A 16,474-nucleotide genomic window follows, 5' to 3' on the forward strand; every position below is an offset into this window, starting at 1 on the left:
GGGAGGGGCGGGGCGGCAGCGCAGCCCGCCTTGAGGAGAGGGAAGGGGGCTGCGGAGGGACAGCCGCGGGCGCCGGACGGACAACCTTGGCTTCCCTGCGGAGCGGAAAAATAACTAGGAACGAACGGTAGGAAGAGGGCGTGGAAGATGCTTGCGGGGGGAGAACCCGCTCCCAGGGCTGCCTCCTCTCCTCCGCCGCGCCTGGGCCCAGCCCCTCGCCCAACCCTCTCCTCAGTGTCAAGCTGAAATAAGCAAAATAAAGCTGCACAGAAGTTCATCCCCGTGTGGAAGCCGTATCAGAAACATACCTGCGCACTTACCCGGGCTGTGGGGATGCAGGTGCTGCAGTACTGCTCAGTCTGGGGCGCTTTGCATCTGGCGTGCCCTTGGGCTGCAGCTGCATGCTGTTTTCACAAAAGTCAGCAACTTAATTCCCCTTAAAGTCTTTCCCGTCTAGCCCTAGGCATAGACATCTAAAGGTGTTACCTCAGAATTCAGTCCTGGCTGAGAACCGTCTCAGCAGCTGCCTTTACAGAAAGATTGGTACCAGCTCCACCCCAGCTTGATTTCAGGACGCCCATACTGGTTCCACAGTCTTCCCTGCATTTTGTTTCTCCTCTCAAGTTCTCTGCCTCCAAATCTAGATTTCTAAATGAAGGCCAGTATTAAATCTCTACAGCTGTCTGTCTGTCTGGCAGTGCCTCTTTCCACTCTGTCTATCCAACATGCATGGAGCTAGGCTAGGAAAAGCCTGGTCCCTCCTGGTCTTGAGCTTTATATCTCAAAAGAAGAGGCTCAAAAGACAAGGTGACATTCTCTGTGAATTGTGCTGCTGCCCACTGTCTAGGACAAGCAGTTCCATATTTGTTTCTGATCAGTCCTGCTTGCCTTCTCCTCAGCCACTTTTTTTAATTCCTGAAGGAGTTAGCATCCCATCTGTTACAGTATCCCATGGCTGACTGCTGCATTCCCTGGAGTTGATGCCTACAAGCCAGGTAAGGCGTTTATTTGCAGCCTTCCTTCCCTTCCCTTAGGACCACAAACTGGAACAAATGCCAAGAGGCATCCTTTCAATATACCATCTGGAAAGCAGGAATATCTCAACAACTTGTTACCGCCCACTTGCTATCCTGACTAATTTTTTTAAATTATTATTTTTTCTTCATGTTGTAAAACTAACACTCATCAACGTTGCTTCAGTTCATTTTCTGTTCTACATCTCATTCACTTCCCTTTAAGATAACTTTCTGTCTGTCTGCTCTCAAAAGTAAAATACTTGTTGCTTTCCATACATGCCTAAAGATTCTCCAGACACGCAGTAAGGGGGGGCTGATTGGGACTGGCACAGATGAGGGAAGAATTTGTACTCTTTTGCCTCCTTGACTGTCAGTAGCTGATGTTTTGAGAGTTTGACCAATCTAATCTAGACCTTTGATTTAGAGCCAAAGTTTTCAAGTACAAACCAGAGATAGCACAGGAATTGACAAATATTGACTCACGAAGAAGTGAAGATTTTACCCTGAAAATACATATGTACCATATAGGAAAGACATCCAGCTTGGTTGGATAAGGATGTTTTTCAGAAATGAGTAATGCCAAAAACATATAGAGCAAAAAAAGGGAAAGCTCTTATTCAAGTTACCCTTTGCTCCTGCAGTATAAGGCCCTTTTTCTGGGATGCAGCCTGCTAATGCACCAGGACTACTGTTCATATCATGCCAGCCAGAAAGGCACTTGGACTCCCAGACATATTGATTAATAGGCCCTTTATTGGAGCTCACACGAGAAGGAAAAAGAGGGCAGTAAAGATAATCTTACCTCCCTTCGGACGCTGGGAACCCCGAGCTGCGCAGCATCAGGCACGCCTCCAGTTGGGGCATGGCCCGTGGTGCAGATCCCGTCCGTGGAGAGGTTGCCCAACGTTTTGGTCTTTAGAGCTCTTGTAGGATCTTCTGAGAAGAAAACAATTCTGGTCATCATTTCTACTGTCAAACAAGAGGATGTTCACACGAGAACATGCTGCCTTGCTTTGAGATGAAGACAACATGCAGGTGGTGTAATTGCCAATGCCAGGAGGGAGCTCCTACAGGTTCCTTCGTTACAATTAGCTGCCCAAGTATCTCCTGTGGCTGGGGGATCCCTGCAGCACAGGACAGGACAGAAGGCCAAGCTGCACCTGTGCCACAGCACAGCATAGCCTGCGCTGTAAGTAACCCGTGTCTTCTCAGGTTAAATGGTATGTAGGTTGTTAACTCCGTGATGTACGATGGTCTTCTAGTTAGGACATGGCTGAAATATGACTGTTGTAACATACAGAGCACCACGTCCCTGGCCTAAAGGGCAAGCAGGGTTATGGGGTAATGTACCAGTTTTCAACAACGTAAGTATTAACTCTGTGGGAATTTGGAAGATACAACATAGCACTATAATAAAATTATTTAATTATTCTGCAACTTCAAGTCTCCAACCAGACGACAGATATTCTTGAAATAACACTAGTGTAAATGTCTGGAGCTGTGTAAGAACTCCAGTGCATAGAGAAGCTAAGTGAAGAAAAAAGAAATGTCCCTTCCCATGAGTTAATAAATATATTTCAGGATACAAACCTTCTAATGCAGTATCAAAAAATACAGAAAGAACTCCTTTAACAGGTAAGCCAAAAATCCATCGCAGCCAGCGTTCCCTCGTGCGCATGAGTGCCCTGGGACACGCTCTGGTGCGGTCCCTTGCCCGGTGGTTTGGGCTGCGCTTTCCCCCACATCTGCTTATTTCACCCTCCCAGTCCCAACCCCACGCCAGTGGCAGGATGCCCTCGCCAGCCGCCTCCTAGCCCTGGCCAAATGGCCACCGGTGGGGGGAAGCTGGAGGAGGAGGAGGGAAGAAACCCTTTTTTCCGTGGGATCTGCGTCCCTCCCCAGGAGGCAGTGGCCAGGGGCTGCCTGGACACCCTCAGGAGATGGTGGGCACTGGCAAGGGTGCTCTGCTGGGTGCCCCCCCACGTTTTAAGTTTTTGGTCCTGTGATCATCGTTCATCATCTTCGCCCCCTCCTGCAGCTGTTGCTTCCTCCTGTCAATCGGTTGCTTTTTAAATTCTTTTTTTTTATTTCCCCTTTCCCTCTTTAGCCCTTTTCCTCAGGATAATTCATTTTTTCAGGATAATTCATATTTAAGAGAATTCAAGGAGAGTTCAGTAGGGACTGTAGCAGCGCAGCACCCCCTACAAGCACTGCTTGAGGCTGAGCAGAGGAGCCAGGGCGCTTTCTCTAGACTTCCCCAGCATCCACCTTCACTGTTTGGTGATGTTAGAGGGTCTATCCTTGCCTTTGTTATCTACTTTTGGTCTTGTTGCCCATGAATTTGTCTAAGCCTCTTGGAACGTGCCGATACCTGTGATCTGCAGCCCCGGCTTTGCCTGGAACAAGTCCTCTTTTAGTGTTTTAAACCAATCTTCTGCTGGTTTTATCAAGTAGCCCTAGTGCTGGTGTTACAGGATTCCATGAAAATAGTTCTGCCTTACTCTCTGCCTTTCTGCTTTTGTAAAGCTCAGCCACATCCACCCTTGAATGCTCCTCTCCCAGCTGAAGCCGGCAATTTGGTTTTCTTCACACCATTTGGTGTGGAACCTAGCCAAACGGTGCTGGCGCCCCGCCAGCCCCCTGGCACGGAAGCTGAGTGCCGTGGTAGGTGACACACCTTGGCCAGCAGTTCGGCTTCGCACCTCCGTTCCTTCAGAAGCAATGGCTGAATGCCATCTGGGCCGGGGGGCTTACTGACATCTAGAGTACCTGTTTGGTGCAATAAATCCCGCATATTTACCTCAGCTTGAGCCAAGGTCCAACTGCCTGCTACAAAAAATGCAGGTGTGGCAATTTTCTGAATACCTCCAGTAGCAGAAATCACTGACTGCAAGAGATGGCAAATCCCGAGCTGTACATACATAATATTAGAAAACCATAATATAAATAAACCATAATATAAAAAAACCCATAGTGCATTCCCTTTAAGTCTTTCAGCATCTCTTCTCACCAAGAACAACTATAATGCACTAATTTCAAAGTCGCTGATTTTCGGTGTTCAGTCTGTTAGACTACTAAAAGCAACCACACCGTGCTGCTCTTCCTTAGCTCGGGAGATGAGGTTTGCTTTGACCGTGCCCCAGATCAGCAGACCGAAGCAGCAGCCTATGTGCCCCAACCGTTCTCTCTTACGGGTGTTTCAGATCGCACGCAGGACCCGGAGCGCGTATCCAGCTGAAGTTACATAGTGGATCTCCATCACATCTGAATAAACAGAGATGAAATGCAGGCACCATGCCTACAGCTAGAGAGAGACGTTTACACATAAAGCAGGAAAGAATGAAATAAACCCAGGTTTTTAGTTTATCAGAAGAACGAAGCAGGTTTAGCGCCTTTCATATTTAGGTCAGTGATTCTACCTGAACGATGATCAATTTAAACTGGTAGGAGTCGATGCAGCTAAGCAACTCCCGTGATAAGTGGCTTATTTCTAGAGAGCACCTCCACCAGGAAAACCATTGTTGTGAAAGACTGCGCTTTGCCCTAACAGAGGAAAAAAAAGTTTGGAAGTAATGGCAGCATACTATCAAAGTTCTGCCTTAAGAACTGCCAGTTTGAGAATTGCCGCGCGCGCTGAATAGTCACTCAAAAACAGTTATTTATTCCATACAAATAGTTCTAACCTTTGCGCGTACCAGAAAGCACAAAACACTGATGTCAGCTGGTGCACTTAAAGAAAAAAGGAGCTGAAATGTAAAAAGAGATTCACATTAAAGGGCAAGGGCAATCGGAGAAGAAAAGCCATTACAGTAAAAGCACTCCTTCGGGCGATCCGCTGTTCCCACATCGCTGTTTACCGCAGGAGCAGGTACACGAAGGTCCCAACAATCTGGCGACACCACCAGTAATGTTCAGTGACACTGTAAGTAATTTCAGAGACAAATCAACCAGAAGATTCAGTGACCCCAGTACATCCCAGTAAGCTACACAGAGACATAACCCTGTGTAAAAAATGCCATGAACACAAAGTCAGGCACCCTCAGCCACTTTTGGCCTGGCAGGCTTTGATAAATTCAAATTGAAAGACTACAGCTCATCTTTAAATAGAATTTGGAAGACTAAATAGCTCTACATATAACTTTAAGTATTTGAAAAATAATAACAAAAGAAAGAACTGGAAGTCTTTACCTTTCTTTTTTTTTTTAAGTACTCTGATCATAGCAGACTTTGGGACTTGGAACCAGGCAAATTTCATACAGTGGCATTTTTCAGGAGCAGCACCTTAAAAATTTTGCAGGGGAAGACACCAAAATACCTTGCTAAATGAGTAGTCTTTTATATTACATTTTTATTTTGCAAGAAAATAAATTATACAACTTAAAAAATAAAATTCAAAAATTAAGCAGTACATCAAAATAGTTCAGCTGGACTGCCATACAGAAACTACCACCATTCAAAATTGTACAGCATTATTAATCTTCGTAGTGGCACACATTCAAAATTGGAAATACCATACGTAGATAGATATTACAACTCAGGAACTCAAGTTTGCTCAACACTCCAGACTACATATAGTGTATATGACAGGAAAGCTTTCATGTATTGTTTATTTCACAAATATGACCTCAAAGAATTACAAAGATAGCATCCCAGTCATTTAGATGAAAATAGAAAACAGTTTGAGTTTAAGATAGCAAATCTTTCTGTAAAACTATCAAATCTTTTTGCCAATTGTATTTTTAAAATTTGCACTTTACAGGACAATGGCATCCCAATGCAAATAAATGCAACATGTGAACATTCAGAACATTTATATTAAGTTTAAAAAGGTGAAAACGAGAAAGTCACATTGTCTTTTGGAAATGTAATTGCATTACAGTCATAACAAATGAAAGATAGATGAGTGAAAATAGAAGCTAGGGACACCAACTGTGGAAAGAGGAAAATGGAAGACTTCAGAATTGAAACCGAGATCCTCATCACGTTGTTGGGACAGAGAAAGATTTAACAGTATTTCTTAATTAAACCCATTAAGAGTGATTTTTCCCCCCCTCTTCTACACCAGATTTCATTCCATAGCTATTCACCGTGGCAGTGTGTGTGGCAACATGTTTTTCAGATGCAGCACCTCTTTAAGCTAGGTCTTTGGACATATATATTCATAGCTAAAAATTGCAGCCTTAAAAGTGCGTTGTTGCCATATTGCAAGTGAAGAATAGTTCATTTTCATTTAGAACTGAACTCTACCCTCCCCAAAAGAACAGTTTACCCCAGGTATCTCCCTGTGCCCCAGGTGATACTAGTTTTAAGTGCATATTGGTGAAAGTGACCTGATGAAGGATGCTAACGTGATTCTGCATCTTGAACAAATTTGCTGGTGTGAGTCTCAGATTTAATAAAAAACCCGACATCCATTTCCAGTATATATTTAAAGAAAAATGACCATGTCACAGGCACATTACCAATTATATTTCTGCATACCAGGTATTGAGAAATATATAGATAACATTTAGGTTGTATCATTTTATATTTATTAGTTGAGGGAAGGTGCAGCTCCTTAGCTTTTAGCAGCCTGTTGCTTTCTGCATACGCTCTGGCTTCCTGAACAGTTGTATCTGAGATGCCATCTCTTAAACCTCTCTCTCAAATCTAAGTCAATGGCTTCAAAATCAGCATTACCCCCTTTGCAGCTCTTTCTGTGTGACAATTTCACACCTCTTCTTCTCTGCTTAAGGGCTGGAATTTTTTATGTTGGAAAAGAGTGTGCTCAGACTGACATATTTTCCCCCAATTATCCCAAGCGAGCATTTATTACTTTTAAGTTACAAAGACTGAAAGTCTTGCAGGACGAAGTTTTTTATTAGAATTTTGTTTTCTAATGTTCAAATAGTTTTACTGATTAACTACACAGAGCACCACTTGCTTTTGATTCTGAATCGCAACACCACAGGGCCAACATAAAAGATGCAATATTTTTAAACAGCATCTACTTTTGAGTATCAGTAAAAGCATATAAGATAAGCTGCGGGATTTCAATCAATTGTCATCATCCAGGTCTCAGTTTCTCCCCATCTCTTGTTGATGAAACCCTCACTGCTGAAAATGTCTTACTCAAATAGATGTCCAAGTACACACTGTTCTCAGGCAGTCACACTGGCATTTATATTAGTAACAGAGCATGCAGCCTGCTTAAGGGTGCAAACAGCCATTCTTGTAGTTTGCTTTTAAACCACTCTATGCTTTACTGCAACCATGTGAAAGCAAAACTCCTCCTCTTACTTACTGAAAGGTTTTCCTTTTTGACTAAAGTGAATTGTATCCTCTTCCCCCCTTTCAATCATCAAAGAAGATGAGACCTTTACATGTTGTACTTGAACTGGTTAATTAAAAAAAAAAAAAAAATCCACACACTTGCAATTTATAGAAGAATATTCATACAGAACTGAGTAAAACGCAACTTACCTTTTGTCCCAAGACAGGCACTCTGCTCCAGTGATTCATGTTATCAGTCCAGTACATGCTGGGACATTTCAGAGAGGCAGGCAGTGCCAAACGACTACTTAAGATGATTGAAAACAGAAGAGGTAACATTAAAAAGTTAAAATTCCTGATGTGTATTTGGCACTCTCTCTGCATACACTAAACAAGGTATTTTTCCTTGGCTTTTTACCATCTTGGTTAGAATTGTATTTCCTACCCTGCCAGTTTAAAAATAAAAAGCAGAGGGTTTGTTTTTCACAAAAAGACGTTGACTTCTAAGCAACAAACCAGTCCAATTGAATTACCCTTGCACGTATATATAAAGTTACCAATGAGGAATTAGTACAGGGATCTTCAAGTGTTATTTTCTTTCTGGGGGAGTTGTGTATCAATTACTCTTTAATGCATTCAGATATATGTAGTCATACTTAAATATTTGGAATACAAATATTAAATGTACAAGGAAATACACTTAATATTTCTGTTCAGTGTAACAGACCCACCCATGAAAACTGCTTTTAGAGTAAAGTATCATTCAAGAAAGCTTCACCTTCTCAACGAGGATTGTAGCAAATCATCCGTCCAAATAAGGTGAGAAATAACCTACATCCACTTGTTTACAGCAAACAATTTAAAAACAATGATCTCTTGCTTAAGGAAAAATATCACCCATGACTTGGAATTATTTTATGTCACTTATGTGTCAATTATTAAAATCCAGTTACTAGATTGAAGCACTGCTCTAGCCAACAGGTTTTAACTGTAACAAATACGTATCAGTTGTGATGCATGTGTTTGTGTCTCTCCAATGTCATTACATAAAAAGGATCAAAGGTGGACAGTACATTACTCTGTTGATCCAAAACACAAAAGTGAAAGTGCTACTTCTAGTCCTAATTGCATTTAAAAAAACAAAACCAAAAAACCCCCAAAACCCAAACCCAAAACAAAACTAATAGCAGTTCCTCAGTGCATGAATATTTGAATATTTTTTCCTTGTGCAAGTACTGGTCATCTAAAAACCCAAACCTGTATTCTTCCTGGTGGGTGTAAATCAAATCTACTTTAAAAAGTTCACAATGGGCTCTTCATGAATGCAAGTTTCCCACAAAACAGCATGCTGTTAAAAGTGTGCAACATGAAGGGAATGCCATCATGCTAGCTGAATGAGATTGGCAAAATATAGTCCTCTGTAAGGTAAGGCAGGGATTTTAATACGTAACGAAAGTCAAAACAAGTCCTTCTGCAGCACAAACTGTTGCAGCTGTCTGTCCAAGCACCCTTCCATTTATGTTCTCAGCATCCTGCAGAGTCCTCAAATTATGCCATATATATGAAGGTGTTGATATCCGACTCATCTCTTCTGATATATTTGTGCTCTATAAGCCATTCGATTTGCTCTTTTATCATTTTCTTTTGTGGCAAGAACATGTTTTTCAATATTTCTACCAGTTCAGTCTGAAGCTGGGCATTAGTAATTTTCTTCCGCATTTTCATTATTTGGATGATAGCCTCCTGGGGGGGCACAAGAGAAAAAAAAAAAATTTTTTTTAAATGCCTGTGTGAAGTGACAGAGTAAACACAGCATTAATAGGGGGCTCCTGGTAAGGCAAGACAGCAAAGAAATCTGTATTTTTTCCTTAAAAATAATTTCTCTCTGTCTCTCTCTCTCTCATATATATATATATGCTGCATTTCTGTAGGCTAAGTAGATACTGAACTGCTTTTACAAAGAAGTTGATAAAGGAAAAGAACGAAGCACTGGCAAGATGCAAGAGAGATCAGACAAGTCCAGTCAAAGGAGAATCTGCAGTTAAATCTTGTATCTAGAGTGTGAATTACTCACTAAAACCTAATGTTCATTCGCTCTCTGAGCAGAAGTCGCCACTTCCAGGGTGACTTGTGATATACCTTGTGAGTACCTCATGAAATGCACACTTGATATCAAATTGGAACTCAAAAGGAGTTCTCATTTCATAAATATGACCAGGCATTAATCCTTCTGCTGGAAGTATGGCCAAGACATTAAGTCAGGTGGTACAGTTCGCAATGTACATGGCCTGGAATCTAATCTGACTGATAGACCTGCAATTTGAAGGTAAAATGGGATTTTTGAGACTCCATCATAGGTAATGATCTCTGATGCCCGAAAAAATTCAGGTTTTTTTAGAACTGTCAGCTCAGAAGACGTAACATGACTGAAGGACAACCAACCACAGAGCGGGAAGCTGCAGTTTGTACATCTAAGATGTACTTATAAACTTTCCCTCTAAAGAGAAAGCCTCTCAGAAAGTCATACTGCTATTACTAAAGTGTGATCCCATCTCTGAGATTACTCTACTCTCTTCATACAGAGCAGTCAAAGAGATCTCAAGATCAATAGCACTGTTTGGTCATGTTGGTGGCTGAAGTCAGCCAACTTTACCATCTGCTGCCACCCCCCACTACGCAGTTATGCCTTCACCACTTGCTTAATACCTGCTTTGTCCTCTTTAAAAATGATGACCTGGGACACCAGAACAGGAGGCTGATAACTACAAGTGCCCAAGCACCCGTGCAAAATCCTGTATTCACAAAGGATCTAAGCCAAATAGCAAACGTAAGTTCCAATGGGATTCAAAAGTATTCATTTCATACATTGACATCCAAATGTGGACAGCATGCAGTAGTGATAATACAACAAAAGCAATAGAGTAGTTTGATATTCTTCTGGCCATTTACTTGCCTGGGTTCGTAATATTCTTAGCTGGACTATTCCTTCATTTTCCTCCTCCCGCATTCTCTCTGTAGTAAGTTGCAATCGACCAATCAAATTTATCTTGCCCCTTTTCTGAACTTTAGCGTTTTTTCTGAAAAAGTTGTATTGTATGAAAATAAGCAAAAAATATGTTTTCAATTAAGGAATGCCTGTTAAACTTCAATTACAGCAGCAAGGAGTACCATCACGTATCAGATATTTATAGGCTATTAGCATTGCAGCAGTGAGATAGCTGGCTGACAAATCAAAACTCAGTGCCATTGTCTCTGCACAATAAAACTGAATATACTGCATTACAAAAAAATCCATCAGCCAAAACTGACAGTGTCCAAAGTTGAAAAGTTATCAGTACTATTTTAAAGAATAAATATTTCAGAGAAATGTATTTCAGTTTAATTATATAAAACTAGGGTTCTTTAGAGGAAGTTTTTACAACAAAGTCCAGGAAATTGGACTAGTTCATTTTCCATCAAAAGAAATGTCTGTCTAGCAGGGAAAAAAAAGGATGAATAACAGCTATTGTAACAAAGAAAGCTGATGGCATTCTTCAGTGGTCACCCACGAACTTTCTGTACAGCCTGTCTCTTGTCATGCCCGCTCATAATTTCCCAAAGCTCATGATCCTGATGACAGGAACAAACATCATGGCCCTGGGCAAGAAACTAAGCCCCAGGAAAGCAGATTCGTCACCTCCCTCTCTCTTCACAGATCCAGATGTCCAGCTGCTACTGAGAATGAGGCCCAGAATCTGAAATTACTAGCAAGGAGCCACTTCTAATCATAGTCACTGATAATAGAGAGAGGCAAAAACCAAAGTAAAACATGCTGAATGCAGTATATACCATGTAGATAGTCTCTCTTTATACTATCTTATGCTCTGAAGGATTTCAAAGCACCAGTAAAAGAGCACTGCAGTTCTCACTGAAATAAAGACACTCCTCTCTGGTGAAAGCCACACCAAAAATCCCAGCTTGTAACAGTATACCATATTATTAAGCAGTTTCACTTCCTTTTTTAACTTATCATTCTGCTTTTGAAGCTGTGTGTGTGTGTAGTGATCAATACAGCACTAGCGCTCCGCTTACATGCTGTTCTTCCTGTATGAAATTTCATGGGCTCATTAGCTACAGGAAGATAGCAAAGCCTCCAATTCTGCACCTCATCCCTAGGTGTTTAAGAAATTTAATTTCACAGAAATCAGAATCATAGAAACATTTGTCTGAAGGGGCTGCTGGAGGTCATCTAGTCCCACCACCTACTTGAAGCATGACTATCACCAAAACTAAGTGAGGATAGGGCAGCAAAGCATGTGTCTAGCTGAATCTTGAAAACTTTCAAGGACAAAGGTTAACTTAAAGTGAATTCCTTTAATTATAAAACAGTACATTGTTATTTTACTTTTCAAACATCATCTTACATTAAACTGAACTCCTGGTTCACCGAGAAGAGGGTTCCTTCTGTAAAGTCTTTGGGTGAATTGACTTGAGGTTCATACAATAAAACCTGACGTTTCAGCTTTGGGAAGGCTACGAGAGACTACAGAGAAAAGGGGTGGGGGGAAGAATGAAAATAAAACACCAGACTTTCTAAATGAAAACAGTTACATTTTAAGAACACAGTTCACTGCTGTGCAGACTGTAGTGAGGGAACCACAGAGCCTTGTTTCAAGCTGCTAGAGGGCAATGTAAAGATACTAATAAAACCAGAGAGGGGACACAGTTTACCAAATCTCCTTCTGAAATGGGTTAGCGTAAGTAAAATCATACAAAGTAGTAAAATGCATGAACTCACAGCTACAGAAGTGGCATTAAGTCTGATTTATGTGATTTCTCTCTTTATTCTTGAGCTAAATAATTAAAAGTCTGATAGACCAAACACTGAAGTTATTTTTAAGCAACATAAAATTATCAGGTGCCACTGATTTCCTAGAATTAGACCTGTCCCACTCCAAAAACCACAATCATAACTATGTGCTTTAGGCAGTATATGGTCAAAAAGATACTGCTGTTTCCAAAAGCTCAAGTTAGATAACATTGGGTAGAGAGAATGTGTTAATGTAAAGGCTGTGTGTGCTCAACAGTAGTGCAAGGAGCCAGCATTACAACTGATTAATTAGCAAGAAAGGTGTTCACATTTCAGTTTCAAAGTGTTATCTGACAGCACTTTAAAAATACTAATCCAGTATTTCTGAGTACAAAGAAAATCAAGAAGAAATCTGTTTCAAGAGAAAGGGAAATACCCATAAAGTCCTCCTAAGTTCTGCATCAGGGAGTTCAGTTGCCAGTTTAAGATTCTCAAAGCTGATCTTCTCTCTGGGTCTTTGGTTCCACGCAAACAGCACAGCTAGCTGAAATGTTGTTACCTCCAAGTCATACTGGCCAACCTCGTTCTTAAATGTTATCTGTGAACAGAGTGACAATTTTACTTATAAGCCTTTCTGGGTCACAAGCTTTCTTACTATTATAAATACACAGAAGATACAGTCATTGAGATTGATACACCCAAAACTATATGCTTACAATTCCATTGGACATGAGGTGGTGCCAGTGCAGTTTTCTGCCACTGTGATTCTTTTTATAAAATTCTTCAACTTCTGGGATTAGATCTTCTAACTCCGTGGGCAGCGAGACAAACACTTTTTCAGAACTTCGGGACCAGGCACCAGCATTTAAAATTTTAATATTCACAGAGTCAGCTGTAAGACAATATTGGATTATATGAATATCTCCAGGTATAACAGATAGATAAACAAAATGCATTTTTTTTTTCTTCTCGAAATACAATTATGGAGGACTGAATTTTCAGAAAGTGGCAGGGTGTCTACCTATTTAAACATTAAGGTACTGTATTGATGCACCACTGGCTTTCTGCCAGCAACACTGATTGAAACCTCTGGATTTTTGGCTTGCCTCTGCAGAGCTCCTTAAGCCCTGATGCAGCTTTATAGCTGATGCTTGTAAGCACCACACTCAACGGTTTTCAACAACAGCAGGTCCAAACCTGGATGTTTCTCAGCCTCTCTCATCAGTGAAATTTAATCTCAGAAATTTGAGCTCTTCATACCGTGCATCCGGCTCTCCTGCTGGCAGGTAAAGGAGGAGCACAGCATGAAGCACTCATGAAGAATGATGAGGGGATAAAAGAAGGAGTTAGTGCAGGCATTCACCTGGTTGATACCGATTCAAGCCCCTGCTTGGAATTTAACTACAAGAGTAGGGAGTCTGTATCTACAAGATTGCTCATAATGAAAACCCACAATAACCTACAGAATGATATAACTCCAGTGCCAACTCTAAGAGAAAGTAGTCTACAGACACTTCCAATCCAGGGGTAACAATGCCCTGAAGACTATGTTCAACCTGCAGTTGATATCATTTTTAACTCAAGATTCAACAGAATCATTTTTCACTAAGAGAAATGAAAAACAGCAAATCGTTTGAAAACAATACCTGGTAAAGCAAGTTTATTATTTTTGTGCATTTCTTTGAAGGCCTGGTTCAAGTCTTCAGACACTTTGATATCCTGGAACATTCTAGCCAGCTTGTTTACATAGTCTGCTGGCATTCCTACTTCCTGTATAAATAAACAGAACACTAAACTGTGACATAGACAACTGTGAACAAAAAGCTTTATTTTTAAAATAATAACAAAATTAAGAGCATTAAAGTACGGAGGTATCATCACTTTACAGTAACAGTTAATCTGCAATGCAATATGAAGTTTTTTTGCATGAATCATAAGTAGTTACCCCTTAAGGGCATATGATGATTCTTTTAAAGAAATCCAAGCGCTGAAGAACACATGCATGCATTAATCCATGAATTCTGAGATTTGAAGGAATGTTTAAGGCATGCAAATAATATTCTAATCTACATAAAATTTCACAATTAGAACACATCTCAAATTATTTACATACCTAAACAACAAGTACACTGCATTTTGCTCATTTGCATATGGAATATATGAAGGCTTCAGATAACCATATGTGAAATATTTTTAAATCTATCACTACCACTATTAGGATCAACATTTCTCTTCGAAAAGCGCTAAACTGTTCTACTTGCACAAAGTATTGCAATAAAACAGAAGTATAAGATGTCCTGAGTGGCCTGCAATTTAACATAGAACTCACCTAAGCAAGAAGGATATCTAAGTTCAAGAGTGGGAATTAATACCACAAGCAAGAGGCACAACCAAAGAAAGAAAGATGTCAGGCTACTTACTCTGAGCCATTCCACCATATTCTCCTCAATTTCACTATCAGCCGATATATCTAATATCAGGCGTCTTGTTAAGTGAGCTTTGTGATATCGCATGAAAACATCTTTATTCTGTACATATTTAAGTACCAAAAGCTGTCAAAAAAGTAGATTTTAATATATTTATTTGCATTGTCAATCAGACAAGTCTCTGAATGCTGATTTAATGCCACTGTAGACTACAAAGTAGAAAAAGGCTACTTGACTTTGCCTTAAGAGCAACTGTGAAGTACTATCACAGACATCAGTTATGAATCTTTCGTAATATCACACCTCCAATTTCTTCATTTGTCAACCATCAAGAGCCTTCTCTTAAATCAGCAAAGACATTGACATCGGTATGTAAAAGTCTCCTGTATTATTATTTTCTAGACTAACATTAGCTACTGTAATACAGTACAGTCTGGTATGGGCATTAATTTGCATACCAATTTTGTGAACTGACAGAGACATGAAACACTGCATGGCTTACAAGATTTAAACACACACACACTTGATGACATAATAAACTCTTTTCCCTGTTATTACACCTTGCACAACTGTTTTTGAAGATCAAGGCCTCAACCCACATAAGGAAATAAAACAAATAAATTCATTCTTCAGAATAATTGAGAAGTAGAAAGCAAAAACATACCACTTCTTTAAGCTTTGCTTCAATTTCTTCAGAGGTTAGTTTTTTGCTTAGTGGTGTTTTTCTTAGCAACATGTCACAGTAATTAGCAAGAAGCTCAGGGCATTTGGATTCAGGCTGTGTTTTCAATCCAACACTAAATAAAAGAAGAAAAACGTATCTTCAAACCGTATAGAATCCTGCTATTCTGGAGTAGTCACACTGTTAACAAGACAAACCACTCTTTCCTGATCCCCTTAGCAAGGATCCTGGTGGTGAATTCATATCCTTGTTGAACTAATGAAAAATTAGGGATAACTCCCTTGCTGCTTGAAAGAATAAATACTACCAAACATTTTCAGACAGCTTCTACAGCTTGATCATTCCAACTGCTTTTAATTTTAGAACTCTAACAATGAAGAATTACATTCAAACTACAGCTTGAAACAAACTAAATCTTGCATGGTAATAAGTAAAGAATTAACTGCTGCAGTGAAATGTTTCACTCATCTTGGCAGTATGCTCTAATGACAGTCTCAAGAAGAGCCTCCTGCACTGCATTTCACAGACTGCAAAACCCGACACATCTATCGCACAGTAACAGGATAAAATTATTTTATAACAGGTATAAACAGTGGACTAACAGCTTGGAATTAAAAGCAGATTGAAGCTGAACAAGAAGACAGACTGTAGTTCTTCAAAAGGCATGCAACCACAAGGTCGCTTTCTGAATCTGTGTCTAGACAGGTAAATAAAATAGTGCCAAGGACCAAACCCTATTTCTAAAGTCAGATGGCACCAACTTGATTGCTAGTCTCAGGGGCCCAAAACAAAGGCAGTGAGTAAGACAGCAGGTAAGAAGCTGTGGGGATGCTCAGGAATACGGTGTTCTTGCTTATTCTCCCACCCTCTCATCAACTAGTGTAGACACTGCTAAAACTCTGTTCAGACAACTTGTCCTTTTAATTCATGAAGGAGCTTGCAGGCTAGTGTCTCCTACCCTCCTAAAGACCATCTGGAGCAAAAGCAGATCACTAGTCTTTTGGTTATTACAAGACAGAACCCTTATTTAATCCCTGTGTTCCCAGGTATTTCTGAACAGGAGTCTTCAAGATTCTGACAGCAATGAAAAATTACCAAATTCCATGTTCTTAGGCTGAACGTAATGGCACAAGTTAAGCAGGATGAGGTTTCATTTTACTTAAACCAGGCTGCATCTGTAGACAACTTGAAAGAGCTTGGGAAGAAGAATGCTGAACAGAAGACCATCGCCATCATGGTGGTTTCTAAGAAATCACTAGGCAGGTTTAGCTTTAGGAGTGAAACACAGTTTGAATGAGGTATTGATTTG

At 40.4% G+C, this 16,474-nt stretch overlaps 1 protein-coding gene across 6 annotated transcripts in view; it reads right to left on the reverse strand.

Moving 5' to 3' along the window:
• Positions 1–5,340: 5,340 nt before the first annotated feature.
• The window catches only part of CUL5 (cullin 5), a 34,477-nt gene continuing 23,343 nt past the window's right edge, over positions 5,341–16,474 (reverse strand). For 3 of the 6 annotated variants that reach the window (XM_087756941.1, XM_087756938.1, XM_087756943.1), the window contains 8 exons: positions 15,148–15,280; positions 14,478–14,609; positions 13,704–13,827; positions 12,774–12,949; positions 12,494–12,655; positions 11,672–11,790; positions 10,222–10,345; positions 5,341–9,011 (listed from right to left, as the gene is read on the reverse strand). In XM_087756941.1, the coding sequence (XP_087613067.1) occupies positions 8,817–9,011; positions 10,222–10,345; positions 11,672–11,790; positions 12,494–12,655; positions 12,774–12,949; positions 13,704–13,827; positions 14,478–14,609; positions 15,148–15,280 (1,165 nt within the window). In that variant the 3' untranslated portion in view covers positions 5,341–8,816. The remainder of the gene's footprint in view (positions 9,012–10,221; positions 10,346–11,671; positions 11,791–12,493; positions 12,656–12,773; positions 12,950–13,703; positions 13,828–14,477; positions 14,610–15,147; positions 15,281–16,474) is intronic. The other 3 variants (XR_015704631.1, XM_087756942.1, XM_087756939.1) reach the window with 3 other exon arrangements.

Source organism: Nipponia nippon, unplaced genomic scaffold (assembly GCF_047370975.1).
Source record: "Nipponia nippon isolate SJK-2023a ecotype South Korea unplaced genomic scaffold, ASM4737097v1 scaffold_2, whole genome shotgun sequence".
In the NCBI taxonomy this organism is placed as follows: Eukaryota; Metazoa; Chordata; class Aves; order Pelecaniformes; family Threskiornithidae; genus Nipponia; species Nipponia nippon.